The sequence below is a fragment of the Lissotriton vulgaris genome, chromosome 5 (genome assembly GCF_964263255.1).
Source record: "Lissotriton vulgaris chromosome 5, aLisVul1.2, whole genome shotgun sequence".
NCBI classification, from domain to species: Eukaryota; Metazoa; Chordata; class Amphibia; order Caudata; family Salamandridae; genus Lissotriton; species Lissotriton vulgaris.
In genome coordinates, this window is record NC_141693.1 from 1203497903 (window position 1) to 1203518467 (window position 20565).

Here is a 20565-nt window from a genome sequence, read left to right on the forward strand (position 1 = left end):
AAAATGCCAACTTTTTAAATGTGGGATTTTCAAACTTACAATTTAAAATCCGACTTCACCATTAGTTGTGCTTTTAAATTGTGAGTCTAGAGACACCAAACTCGAAATATCCATCTTGTCCCAATTAGAAATTACACTTGTAATAAGGTAATCCCAATGTTAACCTGTGGGAAAGATAGCCCTTTCAGTAGTGGAAAACGTATTTAACAGTTTTTCACTACCCGGACATGTAAAACATGAAAGTACATGTCCAACTTTTTAAATAACCTGCACTGTACCTTTGGGGCTTATTAGGGCCTAACTTAAGGGTGACATATGTGTACTAAAAGGAAGGTTTGGGCCTGGCAAGAGGGTTAACTTTCCAGGCTGAAATGGCAGTTAAAACTGCGGACATAGACTCTGCAATGTAGGCCTGTGACATGTTTTAAAGGGCAACTGAAGTGGGGGTACAATCAGTGCTGCAGGCCCACTTGTAGCATGTACAGGACCCAGGCACATAGAGTCCACTTTACTAGGGACTTATAAATAAATTAAATATGCCAATAGTGACATGCCATAGGATAAAATTTGAAGCCCTGTGCCTCATTCATAATGTCTTGTACGGTAAGGGAGCGAACTGCCACAGATCTAACACACTTCAGTGCTGTTCTCAGTGAGCCTTATGCTCATCCTCAGCCCACCTGCTCAAAGTTCCTAGGATAAAGAAAGTCAGATGGGGAGACAAGAGTCTCTATCATGTTTGCAGCAATCTCTGGAACTCATTGCCTTTAGCCCTAAGAGAATGCCAATACTGATATGCAATTCACCTCTCAACTGCGAAACATTAAAATTAACCAATGTAGCCACAAAACCTCTGCTTTCATTTCAATCAGAATCCTATCATAAACATCATCACAAGTATGAATTCCATGGACACAATTAAATCACATGAAAAAAGGTTTTTTTCTCTCACCACACCACAATAAATCTACTTTTAGAGCATTCAACAACCCAGCTTCACATCACTTTCACACTCATTTCATGGAACCATTTCTGGCATACTTTCACAAACATTCACTACTCCCACTCCCCACACATTCCAGCAGCCCTACACCCTGCCCACTTTACACCATGTCAAAACAATATCGAATCAAAAAATATACAATTAAACTGTAGGCCAAACAAATAAGTTTAAAGAACTCCCATAGATTTTTCAATTCTTTTCATATTACGTACACACAATTGGCCACACAAAGGTTGTTTCATTTCAATGTGTTGCCATTGATAGGTGAATTGCATATCAGTATTGGCATTCAGTTGTTTATTGTTGAATTATGTCTCAGCCTTAGTGATTGAAGTCCAAACTCTTTCTTGTTGTTTGGCCTAAAGAGGGCAGGGAAGTTACCAAGGCTTCAGGAAACTAGTTAAGAAACGCTTTTTTACAAGCTCATTGTCACAATAGCGATGCTCGAGCTCCCTCCAACCTCCTTGGCAGAACAGCGACGCAAAAATTTCTGACTGATCCTTTTCGAGTTCTCCACTTTAGCGCTAAGCCACTTTGCATTTGCACGTTTAAGAAAATTATTAATTACTTTTTACTTACTCACTAATGTTTCAATGTAATTATATGAACAAAGATTTGTGTTTGCTTTCCAACAGAATCAGGAACAACGAAGTCTCCTACAACAACATCATTGTCAACAGTATCAACAGAGTTAAAAGCAACAACAACAGTAACAGCATCGAGAATATCACCCACAACATTAACAACCCCAACAACACCCACTACAATAACAACTACATTAATAACACCTACAACAGCAACAATATTACCGACAACCGAAAAGATAACAAGCACCACACCAGAAGGTAACTTCAAATTCTTACAGATCACATGCCATGGTCATGGTAAATTTGTATAGTTGATTATGTTGTAAAGCAATGTCCAGGCAGTGGGATGCACAATTAGGTTATTTGTAGGAATGTACCCCCCAGTGAGGTAAAGTGAATTACTTGAAATTAGATGAGTGACAAACTTGTTATGTGTAAGATGAAGCAGATGTAGATGGACCTATGATTGACTGGAAGAGGAGAATCAAAAAGTGGCATTTGAATGTACCAAAATAGAATTAAAAGCTATACACTATAGGCTGGAAGAGGAGGAAGCTTGATGATACATATCATTCATTTTTCTGCAAACCCTATTTCTCCAAAAATCTGCTCACAATAAATGTTTTACTGTTCAACTTCATAAATTATCTATAGTTCTGTCATCCATTACTGGACACATTTTTCGTCTATTTTGCATGCTATATTTCTGCTAATTACAGATTGTAAAACGTTGGTGTTTGCTTTTTATACAATGTCTACAAGGATATCCCAGATACATTCTGATAAATTATCTGTGAACGGTGTTTTAACTACTAACCTAATAGTTTTTCTTTGAAGGTGTTCAAATAATGCATTTATTGTAATTGTGTAGATGGACTTTAGCATGTTTCTTCCAACATAACTCATATACGATCATGTATTTATGTTTTTTACATGAATGGACAATATTAGAGTTATAATAACAGACTGTTGATGAAAGAAAGTAAGGTAGAACAGAAGCATGAAACCTTCTATCAAAAGGAAAGTTTTTTTTATTTCCTATGATTTGTTCTAAGTGTTTTGTGTTTAAAAGGGGTGTGTGAGAGCCCAAGACTTAAGAATCCAAGGCAGTTTTAATTAATATAGTGAGCCTCTATAAACTGCAAATTGCATGATAAAGTTTTTGTCTTCAAATGTAATATTACCATCAATATTTAAATACTGTTACTCTTTTATTTTTAATTGGATGAAACAAGCCATGCAGCCAACCATTCTGAAATCAGATATTGCTGTGCTGTTCTCTTGGTGGTATGCATCCACCTTCTGCCAGGTATCTGATATCTGCTTCTTTCAACCTTCATTAATGTGGTTACTCTTCAACTCTGTGTCAGGACCTTCAGACAGATAGGGTCTGCACAACTCTAAGAGCCTGTGGAAAGAGGTTGACAGATTCCAGTAAGAGGAGGACAATATGGAACTTAAAGGCTGGAACACACAGAACTTAATTGGAGATAGAGAAATCATGGTCACTTGGCCTCTGATTCCAAGATGGCGGAGCGCATCTATAGAGTCACAGATGTTCACACACTATTACAAATCCAAGATGGCACTTCTCGCTACAGGTGATGATAGCATTTCCTATTCGAGTCTTGTAGAAATGGGGGTCTCTAGTTGGCAGAGGTATGCATCTGTCCAAGTAGGTACCACGGCTCTAGTCAGGGTAAGTCAGATACACACCCTAAATAAACCTGTGCGCAACCTCTGTTCGCTTGACACAGGGCAGGCAAGCTTAATTTAAGAGACAATGTGTAAAGATTTGGACAACTCTTAATATAGTAAAACAGTAAAACACCTGCTGGGCAGAGTCAATTCTAAAAGTTAAGCTGACCATGATGGGACGCAGGTCCAATTCGAAGCCATGCAGGCCCCGCTCAAACAGTACCTTTACGGAGAAAAAGCATCAACATTGAAGAGCAGCTGCATGGAGCAGAGGAGACAATGCGTTGTCATCGATCAAAGATTTGTAGTCGATGCATTGGTTTCGAGTCACACATTTCTGTCCTGTATTGTTGCCCATCTCCAGGGTATGAGTCCAGCAGGCACAGTGGAGCAGGAGTCCAGCAAATCTAGTAGGGTGTCAGCCTGTCAGCAGCACATCAGTCTTTCTCCCTAGCAGTGTCTCCTTGAGACCAGGGTGTACTGAGTTGGGAGTCTGAGGGGTCCAGTACTTGTGCCTTCGAACTGGAGGAAAACTTGAAAGAAAGGCCTTTGAAGCACACAAGGCCTCCACCCTTTTTGCCCTGACTTCAGACGCACTACAGTGGGGTATGCTGCATTTTGTGTGGGGACAAGCACATCCCTATTTAAGTGCAAAAGTAAGTTCCTCCCTTTAACCCAGCCCATGAAGACCCAATAGCCTGGTGCTGGGCCATCAGCATGTGAATGGCACACCTCAGGTCCCTGTGTTTGTGACTGTCTAGAGGAAATGCACAAAGCCATCTGTCACCCACCCCAGAGGTGTATTCAGAAGCAGGTAGAGGCACACAATGGTTAAAGTAGGAAAATGCCAACTTTCTAAAAGTGGCATTTTCAAACTTCCAATTTAAAATACAACTTCACCATAAGTTGTGATTTTAAATTGTGAATCTAAAGACACCAAACTCGAAATATCCATCTTGTCCCAATTGTAAATTACACTTGTAAGATGTAATAAGGTAATCCCAATGTTAACCTGTGAGAAAGATAGCCCTTTCAGTAGTGAAAAACGTATTTAACTGTTTTTCACTACCTGGACATGTAAAATGTGAAAGTACATGTCCAACATTTAAATAACCTGCACCCTACCCTTGAGGATTGTTAGGGCCTAACTTTAGGGTGAAATATTTGTACTAAAAAGAATGTTTGGGCCTGACAAGGGGGTTAACTTGCCAGGCTGCAATGGCAGTTAAAACTGCAGACATAGACTCTGCAATGGCAGGCCTGTGACATGTTTTAAAGGGTGACTGAAGTGGAGGGTACAATCAGTGCTGCAGGGCCACTTGTAGCATGTACAGGCTCCGGGCACATAGAGTCCACTTTACTAGGGACTTCTAAATAAATTAATTATGCCAATAGGGACATGCCATAGGATAACTTTTGAAGCCCTGTGCCTCATTCGTAATGTCCTGTACGGTAAGGGAGCGAACTACCACAGATCCAACTTACTTCGGTGCTGTTCTCAGCAAGCCTTACGCTCATCCTCAGCCCACCTGCTCAAAGTTCCTAGGATAAAGAAAGTCAGATGGGGAGACAGGAGTCTCTACCATCTTGGCAGCAAACCTTTGAACTCCTTGCCTTTAGCCTTAAGAGAATGCCAATATTGATATGCAATTCACCTCTCAACTGCAACACATTAAAATTAAACAATGTAGCCACAAAACCTTTGCTTTCATTTCAATCAGAATCCTATCATAAACATCATCACAAGTATGAATTCCATGGGCACAATTAAAATCTTATGAAAAAGTTTTTTTCTCTCACCACACCACAATAAATCTCCTTTTAGAGCATTCAACAACCCAGCTTCACATCACTTTCACACTCATTTCATGGAACCTTTTCTAGCATACTTTCACAAACATTCACTACTCCCACTCCCCACACATTTCAGCAGCCCTACACCCTGCCAACTTTACACAATGTCAAAACAATATCCAATCAAAAAATATACAATTAAACTGTAGGCCAAACAAATAAGTTTAAAGAACTCCCATAGATTTTTCAATTCTTTTCATATTATGTACACACAATTGGCCACACGAAGGTTGTTTCATTTCAATGTGTTGCCACTGAGAGGTGAATTTCATATCAGTATTGGCATTCAGTTGTTTATTGTTGAATTATGTCTCAGCCTTAGTGATTGAAGTCCAAACGCTTTCTTGTTGTTTGGCCTAAAGAGGGCAGGGAAGTTACCAAGGCTTCAGGAAACTAGTTAAGAAACGCTTTTTCGCAAGCTCCTTGTCACAATAGCGATGCTCGAGCTCCCTCTAACCTCCTTAGCAGAACAGCGACGCTAAAATTTCTGACTGATCCTTTTCGAGTTCTCCACTTTAGCACTAAGTCACTTTGCATTTGCACGTTTAAGAAAATTATTAATTACTTTTTACTTACTCACTAATGTTTCAATGTAATTATATGAACAAAGATTTGTGTTTGCTTTCCAACAGAATCAGGAACAACGAAGTCTCCTACAACAACATCATTGTCAACAGTATCAACAGAGTTAAAAGCAACACCAACAGTAACAGCATTGACAATATCACCCACAACATTAACAACCCCAACAACACCCACTACAATAACAACTACATTAATAACACCTACAACAGCAACAACATTACCGACAACCGAAAAGATAACAAGCACCACACCAGAAGGTAACTTCAAATTCTTACAGATCACATGCCATGGTCATGGTACTTTTGTATAGTTGATTATGTTGTAAAGCAATGTCCAGGCAGTGGGATGCACAATTAGGTTATTTGTAGGAATGTACCCCGCAGTGAGGTAAAGTGAATTACTTGAAATTAGATGAGTGACAAACTTGTTATGTGTAAGATGAAGCAGATGTTGATGGACCTATGATTGACTGGAAGAGGAGAATCAAAAAGTGGCACTTGAATGCACCAAAAAAGAATTACAAGCTATACACTATAGGCTGGAAGAGGAGGAAGCTTGATGATACATATCATTCATTTTTCTGCAAACCCTATTTCTCCAAAAATCTGCTCACAATAAATGTTTTACTGTTCAACTTCATAAATTATCTATAGTTCTGTCATTCATTACTGGACACATTTTTCGTCTATTTTGCATGCTATATTTCTGTTAATTACAGATTGTAAAACGTTGGTGTTTGCTTTTTATACAATGTCTACAAGGATATCCCAGATACATTCTGATAAATTATCTGTGAACAGTGTTTTAACTACTAACCTAATAGTTTTCCTTTGAAGGTGTTCAAATAATGCATTTATTGTAATTGTGTAGATGGATTTTAGCATGTTTCTTCCAACATAACTCATATACGCTCATGTATTTATGCTTTTTACATGAATGGACAATATTAGAGTTATAATAACAGACTGTTGATGAAAGAAAGTAAGGTAGAACAGAAGCATGAAACCTTCTATCAAAAGGAAAGTTTTTTTTTATTTCCTATGATTTGTTCTAAGTGTTTTGTGTTTAAAAGGGGTGTGTGAGAGCCCAACACGTAAGAATCCAAGGCAGTTTTAATTAATATAGTGAGCCTCTATAAACTGCAAATTGCATGATAAAGTTTTTGTCTTCATATGTAATATTACCATCAATATTTAAATACTGTTACTCTTTTATTTTTAATTGGATGAAACAAGCCATGCATCCAACCATTCTGAAATCAGATATTGCTGTGCTGTTCTCTTGGTGGTATGCATCCACCTTCTGCCAGGTATCTGATATCTGCTTATTTCAACCTTCATTAATGTGGTTACTCTTCAACTCTGTGTCAGGACCTTCAGACAGATAGGGTCTGCACAACTCTAAGAGCCTGTGGAAAGAGGTTGACAGATTCCAGTAAGAGGAGGACAATATGGAACTTAAAGGCTGGGACAAACAGAACTTAATTGGAGATAGAGAAATCATGGTCACTTGGCCTCTGATTCCAAGATGGCGGAGCGCATCTATAGAGTCACAGATGTTCACACACTATTACAAATCCAAGATGGCACTTCTCACTACCGGTGATGATAGCATTTCCTATTCGAGTCTTGTAGAAATGGAGGTCTCTAGTTGGCAGAGGTATGCATCTGTCCAAGTAGGAACCACGGCTCTAGTCAGGATAAGTCAGATACACACCCTAAATAAACCTGTGTGCAACCTCTGTTCGCTTGCAACAGAGCAGGCAAGCTTAATTTAAGAGACAATGTGTAAAGATTTGGACAACTCTTAATATAGTAAAACAGTAAAACACCTGCTGGGCAGAGTCAATTCTAAAAGTCAAGCTGACCATGATGGGACGCAGGTCCAATTCGAAGCCATGCAGGCCCCGCTCAAACAGTACCTTTACGGAGAAAAAGCATCAACATTGAAGAGCAGCTGCATGAAGCAGAGGAGACAATGCGTTGTCATCGATCAAAGATTTGTAGTCGATGCATTGGTTTCGAGTCTCACATTTCTGTCCTGTATTGTTGCCCATCTCCAGGGTATGAGTCCAGCAGGCACAGTGGAGCAGGAGTCCAGCAAATCTAGTAGGGTGTCAGCCTGTCAGCAGCACATCAGTCTTTCTCCCTGGCAGTGTCTCCTTGGGACCAGGGTGTACTGAGTTGGGAGTCTGAGGGGTCCAGTACTTGTGGCTTCGAACTGGAGGCAGACTTGAAAGAAAGGCCTTTGAAGCACACAAGGCCTCCACCCTTTTTGCCCTGACTTCAGACGCACTACAGTGGGGTATGCTGCATTTTGTGTGGGGACAAGCACATCCCTATTCAAGTGCAAAAGTAAGTTCCTCCCTTTTACCCAGCCCATGAAGACCCAATTGCCTGGTGCTGGGCCATCAGCATGTGAATGGCACACCTCAGGTCCCTGTGTTTGTGACTGTCTAGAGGAAATGCACAAAGCCATCTGTCACCCACCCCAGAGGTGTATTCAGAAACAGGTAGAGGCACACAATGGTTAAAGTAGGAAAATGCCAACTTTCTAAAAGTGGCATTTTCGAACTTACAATTTAAAATACAATTTCACCATAAGTTGTGATTTTAAATTGTGAATCTAAAGACACCAAACTCGAAATATCCATCTTGTCCCAATTGTAAATTACACTTGTAGGATGTAATAAGGTAATCCCAATGTTAACCTGTGAGAAAGATAGCCCTTTCAGTAGTGAAAAACGTATTTAACTGTTTTTCACTACCTGGACATGTAAAACGTGAAAGTACATGTCCAACATTTAAATAACCTGCACCCTACCCTTGAGGATTGTTAGGGCCTAACTTTAGGGTGACATATTTGTACTAAAAGGAAGGTTTGGGCCTGGCAAGGGATTTAACTTGCCAGGCTGAAATGGCAGTTAAAACTGCGGACATAGACTCTGCAATGGCAGGCCTGTGACATGTTTTAAAGGGCGACTGAAGTGGAGGGTACAATCAGTGCTGCAGGCCCACTTGTAGCATGTACAGGCTCCGGACACATAGAGTCCACTTTACTAGGGACTTCTAAATAAATTAAGTATGCCAATAGGGACATGCCATAGGATAACATTTGAAGCCCTGTGCCTCATTCGTAATGTCCTGTACGGTAAGGGAGCGAACTACCACAGATCCAACTTACTTCGGTGCTGTTCTCAGCAAGCCTTACGCTCATCCTCAGCCCACCTGCTCAAAGTTCCTAGGATAAAGAAAGTCAGATGGGGAGACAGGAGTCTCTACCATCTTGGCAGCAAACCTTTGAACTCCTTGCCTTTAGCCTTAAGAGAATGCCAATATTGATATGCAATTCACCTCTCAACTGCAACACATTAAAATTAAACAATGTAGCCACAAAACCTCTGCTTTCATTTCAATCAGAATCCTATCATAAACATAATCACAAGTATGAATTCCATGGGCACAATTAAATCACATGAAAAAGTTTTTTTCTCTCACCACACCACAATAAATCTCCTTTTAGAGCATTCAACAACCCAGCTTCAGATCACTTTCACACTCATTTCATGGAACCTTTTCTAGCATACTTTCACAAACATTCACTACTCCCACTCCCCACACATTCCAGCAGCCCTACACCCTGCCCACTTTACACAATGTCAAAACAATATCCAATCAAAAAACTATACAATTAAACTGTAGGCCAAACAAATAAGTTTAAAGAACTCCCATAGATTTTTCAATTCTTTTCATATTATGTGCACACAATTGGCCACACGAAGGTTGTTTCATTTCAATGTGTTGCCATTGAGAGGTGAATTGCATATCAGTATTGACATTCAGTTGTTTAATGTTGAATTATGTCTCAGCCTTAGTGATTGAAGTCCAAACGCTTTCTTGTTGTTTGGCCTAAAGAGGGCAGGGAAGTTACCAAGGCTTCAGGAAACTAGTTAAGAAACGCTTTTTCTCAAGCTCCTTGTCACAATAGCGATGCTCGAGCTCCCTCCAACCTCCTTGGCAGAACAGCGACGCTAAAATTTCTGACTGATCCTTTTCGAGTTCTCCACTTTAGCGCTAAGCCACTTTGCATTTGCACGTTTAAGAAAATTATTAATTACTTTTTACTTACTCACTAATGTTTCAATGTAATTATATGAACAAAGATTTGTGTTTGCTTTCCAACAGAATCAGGAACAACGAAGTCTCCTACAACAACATCATTGTCAACAGTATCAACAGAGTTAAAAGCAACTACAACAGTAACAGCATCGACAATATCACCCACAACATTAACAACCCCAACAACACCCACTACAATAACAACTACATTAATAACACCTACAACAGCAACAACATTACCGACAACCGAAAAAATAACAAGCACCACACCAGAAGGTAACTTCAAATTCTTACAGATCACATGCCATGGTCATGGTACTTTTGTATAGTTTTGTATTATGTTGTAAAGCAATGTCCAGGCAGTGGGATGCACAATTAGGTTATTTGTAGGAATGTACCCCACAGTGAGGTTAAGTGAATTACTTGAAATTAGATGAGTGACAAACTTGTTATGTGTAAGATGAAGCAGATGTAGATGGACCTATGATTGACTGGAAGAGGAGAATCAAAAAGTGGCATTTGAATGTACCAAAATAGAATTAAAAGCTATACACTATAGGCTGGAAGAGGAGGAAGCTTGATGATACATATCATTCATTTTTCTGCAAACCCTATTTCTCCAAAAATCTGCTCACAATAAATGTTTTACTGTTCAACTTCATAAATTATCTATAGTTCTGTCATTCATTACTGGACACATTTTTCATCTATTTTGCATGCTATATTTCTGCTAATTACAGATTGTAAAACGTTGGTGTTTGCTTTTTATACAATGTCTACAAGGATATCCCAGATACATTCTGATAAATTATCTGTGAACAGTGTTTTAACTACTAACCTAATAGTTTTCCTTTGAAGGTGTTCAAATAATGCATTTATTTTAATTGTGTAGATGGATTTTAGCATGTTTCTTCCAACATAACTCATATACGCTCATGTATTTATGCTTTTTACATGAATGGACAATATTAGAGTTATAATAACAGACTGTTGATGAAAGAAAGTAAGGTAGAGCAGATGCATGAAACCTATCAAAAGGAAAAGTGTTTTTTTTTATTTCCTATGATTTGTTCTAAGTGTTTTGTGTTTAAAAGGGGTGTGTGAGAGCCCAGACTTAAGAATCCAAGGCAGTTTTAATTAACATAGTGAGCCTCTACAAACTGCAAATTGCATGATAAAGTTTTTGTCTTCAAATGTAATATTACCATCACTATTTAAATACTGTTACTCTTTTATTTTTAATTAGATGAAACAAGCCATGCATCCAACCATTCTGAAATCAGATATTGCTATGCTGTTCTCCTGGTGGTATGCATCCACCTTATGCCAGCTATCTGATATCTGCTTATTTCAACCTTCATTAATGTGGTTACTCTTCAACTCTGTGTCAGGACCTTCAGACAGATAGGGTCTGCACAACTCTAAGAGCCTGTGGAAAGAGGTTGACAGATTCCAGTAAGAGAAGGACAACATAGAACTTAAAGGCTGGGGCAAACAGAACTTAATTGGAGATAGAGAAATCATGGTCACTTGGCCTCTGATTCCAAGATGGCGGAGCGCATCTATAGAGTCACAGATGTTCACACACTATTACAAATCCAAGATGGCACTTCTCACTACAGGTGATGATAGCATTTCCTATTCGAGTCTTGTAGAAATGGGGGTCTCTAGTTGGCAGAGGTATGCATCTGTCCAAGTAGGTACCACGGCTCTAGTCAGGGTAAGTCAGATACACACCCTAAATAAACCTGTGCGCAACCTCTGTTCGCTTGACACAGGGCAGGCAAGCTTAATTTAGGAGGCAATGTGTAAAGATTTGGACAACTCTTAATATAGTAAAACAGTAAAACACCTGCTGGGCAGAGTCAAATCTTAAAGTCAAGCTGACCATGATGGGACGCAGGTCCAATTCGAAGCCATGCAGGCCCCGCTCAAACAGTACCTTTACGGAGAAAAAGCATCAACATTGAAGAGCAGCTGCATGGAGCAGAGGAGACAATGCGTTGTCATCGATCAAAGATTTGTAGTCGATGCATTGGTTTCGAGTCACACATTTCTGTCCTGTATTGTTGCCCATCTCCAGGGTATGAGTCCAGCAGGCACAGTGGAGCAGGAGTCCAGCACATCTAGTAGGGTGTCAGCCTGTCAGCAGCACATCAGTCTTTCTCCCTGGCAGTGTCTCCTTGGGACCAATGTGTACTGAGTTGGGAGTCTGAGGGGTCCAGGACTTGTGCCTTCGAACTGGAGGCAGACTTGAAAGAAAGGCCTTTGAAGCACACAAGGCCTCCACCTTTTTTGCCCTGACTTTAGACGCACTACAGTGGGGTATGCTGCATTTTGTGTGGGGACAAGCACATCCCTATTTAAGTGCAAAAGTAAGTTCCTCCCTTTTACCCAGCCCATGAAGACCCAATAGCCTGGTGCTGGGCCATCAGCATGTGAATGGCACACCTCAGGTCCCTGTGTTTGTGACTGTCTAGAGGAAATGCACAAAGCCATCTGTCACCCACCCCAGAGGTGTATTCAGAAGCAGGTAGAGGCACACAATGGTTAAAGTAGGAAAATGCCAACTTTCTAAAAGTGGCATTTTCAAACTTACAATTTAAAATACAACTTCACCATAAGTTGTGATTTTAAATTGTGAATCTAAAGACACCAAACTCGAAATATCCATCTTGTCCCAATTGTAAATTACACTTGTAAGATGTAATAAGGTAATCCCAATGTTAACCTGTGAGAAAGATAGCCCTTTCAGTAGTGAAAAACGTATTTAACTGTTTTTCACTACCTGGACATGTAAAACGTGAAAGTACATGTCCAACATTTAAATAACCTGCACCCTACCCTTGAGGATTGTTAGGGCCTAACTTTAGGGTGACATATTTGTACTAAAAAGAATGTTTGGGCCTGACAAGGGGGTTAACTTGCCAGGCTGCAATGGCAGTTAAAACTGCGGACATAGACTCTGCAATGGCAGGCCTGTGACATGTTTTAAAGGGCGACTGAAGTGCAGGGTACAACCAGTGCTGCAGGGCCACTTGTAGCATGTACAGGCTCCGGGCACATAGAGTCCACTTTACTAGGGACTTCTAAATAAATTAATTATGCCAATAGGGACATGCCAAAGGATAACTTTTGAAGCCCTGTGCCTCATTCGTAATGTCCTGTACGGTAAGGGAGCGAACTACCACAGATCCAACTTACTTCGGTGCTGTTCTCAGCAAGCCTTACGCTCATCCTCAGCCCACCTGCTCAAAGTTCCTAGGATAAAGAAAGTCAGATGGGGAGACAGGAGTCTCTACCATCTTGGCAGCAAACCTTTGAACTCCTTGCCTTTAGCCTTAAGAGAATGCCAATATTGATATGCAATTCACCTCTCAACTGCAACACATTAAAATTAAACAATAGCGCCACAAAACCTTTGCTTTCATTTCAATCAGAATCCTATCATAAACATCATCACAAGTATGAATTCCATGGGCACAATTAAAATCTTATGAAAAAGTTTTTTTCTCTCACCACACCACAATAAATCTCCTTTTAGAGCATTCAACAACCCAGCTTCACATCACTTTCACACTCATTTCATGGAACCTTTTCTAGCATACTTTCACAAACATTCACTACTCCCACTCCCCACACATTTCAGCAGCCCTACACCCTGCCAACTTTACACAATGTCAAAACAATATCCAATCAAAAAATATACAATTAAACTGTAGGCCAAACAAATAAGTTTAAAGAACTCCCATAGATTTTTCAATTCTTTTCATATTATGTACACACAATTGGCCACACGAAGGTTGTTTCATTTCAATGTGTTGCCACTGAGAGGTGAATTTCATATCAGTATTGGCATTCAGTTGTTTATTGTTGAATTATGTCTCAGCCTTAGTGATTGAAGTCCAAACGCTTTCTTGTTGTTTGGCCTAAAGAGGGCAGGGAAGTTACCAAGGCTTCAGGAAACTAGTTAAGAAACGCTTTTTCGCAAGCTCCTTGTCACAATAGCGATGCTCGAGCTCCCTCCAACCTCCTTAGCAGAACAGCGATGCTAAAATTTCTGACTGATCCTTTTCGAGTTCTCCACTTTAGCACTAAGTCACTTTGCATTTGCACGTTTAAGAAAATTATTAATTACTTTTTACTTACTCACTAATGTTTCAATGTAATTATATGAACAAAGATTTGTGTTTGCTTTCCAACAGAATCAGGAACAACGAAGTCTCCTACAACAACATCATTGTCAACAGTATCAACAGAGTTAAAAGCAACAACAACAGTAACAGCATTGACAATATCACCCACAACATTAACAACCCCAACAACACCCACTACAATAACAACTACATTAATAACACCTACAACAGCAACAACATTACCGACAACCGAAAAGATAACAAGCACCACACCAGAAGGTAACTTCAAATTCTTACAGATCACATGCCATGGTCATGGTACTTTTGTATAGTTGATTATGTTGTAAAGCAATGTCCAGGCAGTGGGATGCACAATTAGGTTATTTGTAGGAATGTACCCCGCATTGAGGTAAAGTGAATTACTTGAAATTAGATGAGTGACAAACTTGTTATGTGTAAGATGAAGCGGATGTAGATGGACCTATGATTGACTGGAAGAGGAGAATCAAAAAGTGGCACTTGAATGTACCAAAATAGAATTAAAAGCTATACACTATAGGCTGGAAGAGGAGGAAGCTTGATGATACATATCATTCATTTTTCTGCAAACCCTATTTCTCCAAAAATCTGCTCACAATAAATGTTTTACTGTTCAACTTCATAAATTATCTATAGTTCTGTCATTCATTACTGGACACATTTTTCGTCTATTTTGCATGCTATATTTCTGCTAATTACAGATTGTAAAACGTTGGTGTTTGCTTTTTATACAATGTCTACAAGGATATCCCAGATACATTCTGATAAATTATCTGTGAACAGTGTTTTAACTACTAACCTAATAGTTTTCCTTTGAAGGTGTTCAAATAATGCATTTATTGTAATTGTGTAGATGGATTTTAGCATGTTTCTTCCAACATAACTCATATACGCTCATGTATTTATGTTTTTTACATGAATGGACAATATTAGAGTTATAATAACAGACTGTTAATGAAAGAAAGTAAGGTAGAACAGAAGCATGAAACCTTCTATCAAAAGGAAAGTTTTTTTTTATTTCCTATGATTTGTTCTAAGTGTTTTGTGTTTAAAAGGGGTGTGTGAGAGCCCAACACGTAAGAATCCAAGGCAGTTTTAATTAATATAGTGAGCCTCTATAAACTGCAAATTGCATGATAAAGTGTTTGTCTTCAAATGTAATATTACCATCAATATTTAAATACTGTTACTCTTTTATTTTTAATTGGATGAAACAAGCCATGCATCCAACCATTCTGAAATCAGATATTGCTGTGCTGTTCTCTTGGTGGTATGCATCCACCTTCTGCCAGGTATCTGATATCTGCTTATTTCAACCTTCATTAATGTGGTTACTCTTCAACTCTGTGTCAGGACCTTCAGACAGATAGGGTCTGCACAACTCTAAGAGCCTGTGGAAAGAGGTTGACAGATTCCAGTAAGAGGAGGACAATATGGAACTTAAAGGCTGGGACAAACAGAACTTAATTGGAGATAGAGAAATCATGGTCACTTGGCCTCTGATTCCAAGATGGCGGAGCGCATCTATAGAGTCACAGATGTTCACACACTATTACAAATCCAAGATGGCACTTCTCACTACAGGTGATGATAGCATTTCCTATTCGAGTCTTGTAGAAATGGGGGTCTCTAGTTGGCAGAGGTATGCATCTGTCCAAGTAGGAACCACGGCTCTAGTCAGGATAAGTGAGATACACACCCTAAATAAACCTGTGTGCAACCTCTGTTCGCTTGCAACAGAGCAGGCAAGCTTAATTTAAGAGACAATGTGTAAAGATTTGGACAACTCTTAATATAGTAAAACAGTAAAACACCTGCTGGGCAGAGTCAATTCTAAAAGTCAAGCTGACCATGATGGGACGCAGGTCCAATTCGAAGCCATGCAGGCCCCGCTCAAACAGTACCTTTACGGAGAAAAAGCATCAACATTGAAGAGCAGCTGCATGAAGCAGAGGAGACAATGCGTTGTCATCGATCAAAGATTTGTAGTCGATGCATTGGTTTCGAGTCTCACATTTCTGTCCTGTATTGTTGCCCATCTCCAGGGTATGAGTCCAGCAGGCACAGTGGAGCAGGAGTCCAGCAAATCTAGTAGGGTGTCAGCCTGTCAGCAGCACATCAGTCTTTCTCCCTGGCAGTGTCTCCTTGGGACCAGGGTGTACTGAGTTGGGAGTCTGAGGGGTCCAGTACTTGTGGCTTCGAACTGGAGGCAGACTTGAAAGAAAAGCCTTTGAAGCACACAAGGCCTCCACCCTTTTTGCCCTGACTTCAGACGCACTACAGTGGGGTATGCTGCATTTTGTGTGGGGACAAGCACATCCCTATTCAAGTGCAAAAGTAAGTTCCTCCCTTTTACCCAGCCCATGAAGACCCAATAGCCTGGTGCTGGGCCATCAGCATGTGAATGGCACACCTCAGGTCCCTGTGTTTGTGACTGTCTAGAGGAAATGCACAAAGCCATCTGTCACCCACCCCAGAGGTGTATTCAGAAACAGGTAGAGGCACACAATGGTTAAAGTAGGAAAATGCCAACTTTCTAAAAGTGGCATTTTCGAACTTACAATTTAATATACAACTTCACCATAAGTTGTGATTTTAAATTGTGAATCTAAAGACACCAAACTCGAAATATCCATCTTGTCCCAATTGTAAATTACACTTGTAAGATGTGATAAGGTAATCCCAATGTTAACCTGTGAGAAAGATAGCCCTTTCAGTAGTGAAAAACGTATTTAACTGTTTTTCACTACCTGGACATGTAAAACGTGAAAGTACATGTCCAACATTTAAATAACCTGCACCCTACCCTTGAGGATTGTTAGGGCCTAACTTTAGGGTGACATATTTGTACTAAAAGGAAGGTTTGGGCCTGGCAAGGGGGTTAACTTGCCAGGCTGAAATGGCAGTTAAAACTGCGGACATAGACTCTGCAATGGCAGGCCTGTGACATGTTTTAAAGGGCGACTGAAGTGGAGGGTACAATCAGTGCTGCAGGCCCACTTGTAGCATGTACAGGCTCCGGACACATAGAGTCCACTTTACTAGGGACTTCTAAATAAATTAAATATGCCAATAGGGACATGCCATAGGATAACATTTGAAGCCCTGTGCCTCATTCGTAATGTCCTGTACGGTAAGGGAGCGAACTACCACAGATCCAACTTACTTCGGTGCTGTTCTCAGCAAGCCTTACGCTCATCCTCAGCCCACGTGCTCAAAGTTCCTAGGATAAAGAAAGTCAGATGGGGAGACAGGAGTCTCTACCATCTTGGCAGCAAACCTTTGAACTCCTTGCCTTTAGCCTTAAGAGAATGCCAATATTGATATGCAATTCACCTCTCAACTGCAACACATTAAAATTAAACAATGTAGCCACAAAACCTCTGCTTTCATTTCAATCAGAATCCTATCATAAACATCATCACAAGTATGAATTCCATGGGCACAATTAAATCACATGAAAAAGTTTTTTTCTCTCACCACACCACATAAATCTCCTTTTAGAGCATTCAACAACCCAGCTTCAGATCACTTTCACACTCATTTCATGGAACCTTTTCTAGCATACTTTCACAAACATTCACTACTCCCACTCCCCACACATTCCAGCAGCCCTACACCCTGCCCACTTTACACAATGTCAAAACAATATCCAATCAAAAAACTATACAATTAAACTGTAGGCCAAACAAATAAGTTTAAAGAACTCCCATAGATTTTTCAATTCTTTTCATATTATGTGCACACAATTGGCCACACGAAGGTTGTTTCATTTCAATGTGTTGCCATTGAGAGGTGAATTGCATATCAGTATTGACATTCAGTTGTTTAATGTTGAATTATGTCTCAGCCTTAGTGATTGAAGTCCAAACGCTTTCTTGTTGTTTGGCCTAAAGAGGGCAGGGAAGTTACCAAGGCTTCAGGAAACTAGTTAAGAAACGCTTTTTCTCAAGCTCCTTGTCACAATAGCGATGCTCGAGCTCCCTCCAACCTCCTTGGCAGAACAGCGACGCTAAAATTTCTGACTGATCCTTTTCGAGTTCTCCACTTTAGCGCTAAGCCACTTTGCATTTGCACGTTTAAGAAAATTATTAATTACTTTTTACTTACTCACTAATGTTTCAATGTAATTATATGAACAAAGATTTGTGTTTGCTTTCCAACAGAATCAGGAACAACGAAGTCTCCTACAACAACATCATTGTCAACAGTATCAACAGAGTTAAAAGCAACTACAACAGTAACAGCATCGACAATATCACCCACAACATTAACAACCCCAACAACACCCACTACAATAACAACTACATTAATAACACCTACAACAGCAACAACATTACCGACAACCGAAAAAATAACAAGCACCACACCAGAAGGTAACTTCAAATTCTTACAGATCACATGCCATGGTCATGGTACTTTTGTATAGTTCTGTATTATGTTGTAAAGCAATGTCCAGGCAGTGGGATGCACAATTAGGTTATTTGTAGGAATGTACCCCGCAGTGAGGTTAAGTGAATTACTTGAAATTAGATGAGTGACAAACTTGTTATGTGTAAGATGAAGCAGATGTAGATGGACCTATGATTGACTGGAAGAGGAGAATCAAAAAGTGGCATTTGAATGTACCAAAATAGAATTAAAAGCTATACACTATAGGCTGGAAGAGGAGGAAGCTTGATGATACATATCATTCATTTTTCTGCAAACCCTATTTCTCCAAAAATCTGCTCACAATAAATGTTTTACTGTTCAACTTCATAAATTATCTATAGTTCTGTCATTCATTACTGGACACATTTTTCGTCTATTTTGCATGCTATATTTCTGCTAATTACAGATTGTAAAACGTTGGTGTTTGCTTTTTATACAATGTCTACAAGGATATCCCAGATACATTCTGATAAATTATCTGTGAACAGTGTTTTAACTACTAACCTAATAGTTTTCCTTTGAAGGTGTTCAAATAATGCATTTATTTTAATTGTGTAGATGGATTTTAGCATGTTTCTTCCAACATAACTCATATACGCTCATGTATTTATGCTTTTTACATGAATGGACAATATTAGAGTTATAATAACAGACTGTTGATGAAAGAAAGTAAGGTAGAGCAGATGCATGAAACCTATCAAAAGGAAAGGTGTTTTTTTTATTTCCTATGATTTGTTCTAAGTGTTTTGTGTTTAAAAGGGGTGTGTGAGAGCCCAGACTTAAGAATCCAAGGCAGTTTTAATTAACATAGTGAGCCTCTACAAACTGCAAATTGCATGATAAAGTTTTTGTCTTCAAATGTAATAATACCATCACTATTTAAATACTGTTACTCTTTTATTTTTAATTAGATGAAACAAGCCATGCATCCAACCATTCTGAAATCAGATATTGCTATGCTGTTCTCCTGGTGGTATGCATCCACCTTCTGCCAGCTATCTGATATCTGCTTATTTCAACCTTCATTAATGTGGTTACTCTTCAACTCTGTGTCAGGACCTTCAGACAGATAGGGTCTGCACAACTCTAAGAGCCTGTGGAAAGAGGTTGACAGATTCCAGTAAGAGAAGGACAACATAGAACTTAAAGGCTGGGGCAAACAGAACTTAATTGGAGATAGAGAAATCATGGTCACTTGGCCTCTGATTCCAAGATGGCGGAGTGCATCTATAGAGTCACAGATGTTCACACACTATTACAAATCCAAGATGGCACTTCTCACTACAGGTGATGATAGCATTTCCTATTCGAGTCTTGTAGAAATGGGGGTCTCTAGTTGGCAGAGGTATGCATCTGTCCAAGTAGGTACCACGGCTCTAGTCAGGGTAAGTCAGATACACACCCTAAATAAACCTGTGCGCAACCTCTGTTCGCTTGACACAGGGCAGGCAAGCTTAATTTAAGAGGCAATGTGTAAAGATTTGGACAACTCTTAATATAGTAAAACAGTAAAACACCTGCTGGGCAGAGTCAAATCTTAAAGTCAAGCTGACCATGATGGGACGCAGGTCCAATTCGAAGCCATGCAGGCCCCGCTCAAACAGTACCTTTACGGAGAAAAAGCATCAACATTGAAGAGCAGCTGCATGGAGCAGAGGAGACAATGCGTTGTCATCGATCAAAGATTTGTAGTCGATGCATTGGTTTCGAGTCACACATTTCTGTCCTGTATTGTTGCCCATCTCCAGGGTATGAGTCCAGCAGGCACAGTGGAGCAGGAGTCCAGCACATCTAGTAGGGTGTCAGCCTGTCAGCAGCACATCAGTCTTTCTCCCTGGCAGTGTCTCCTTGGGACCAATGTGTACTGAGTTGGGAGTCTGAGGGGTCCAGGACTTGTGCCTTCGAACTGGAGGCAGACTTGAAAGAAAGGCCTTTGAAGCACACAAGGCCTCCACCTTTTTTGCCCTGACTTTAGACGCACTACAGTGGGGTATGCTGCATTTTGTGTGGGGACAAGCACATCCCTATTTAAGTGCAAAAGTAAGTTCCTCCCTTTTACCCAGCCCATGAAGACCCAATAGCCTGGTGCTGGGCCATCAGCATGTGAATGG

General features: G+C 39.9%; 1 protein-coding gene across 1 annotated transcript in view; it reads left to right on the plus strand.

The window, feature by feature from the left end:
- The first annotated feature begins 371 nt into the window (after positions 1 to 371).
- Positions 372 to 20565, plus strand: part of LOC147712270 (uncharacterized) — a 53176-nt gene continuing 32982 nt past the window's right edge. The window contains exons 1-6 of the mRNA XM_086919611.1: positions 372 to 406; positions 1639 to 1848; positions 5775 to 5984; positions 9912 to 10121; positions 14051 to 14260; positions 18187 to 18396. Of these exons, the coding sequence (XP_086775737.1) occupies positions 372 to 406; positions 1639 to 1848; positions 5775 to 5984; positions 9912 to 10121; positions 14051 to 14260; positions 18187 to 18396 (1085 nt within the window). The remainder of the gene's footprint in view (positions 407 to 1638; positions 1849 to 5774; positions 5985 to 9911; positions 10122 to 14050; positions 14261 to 18186; positions 18397 to 20565) is intronic.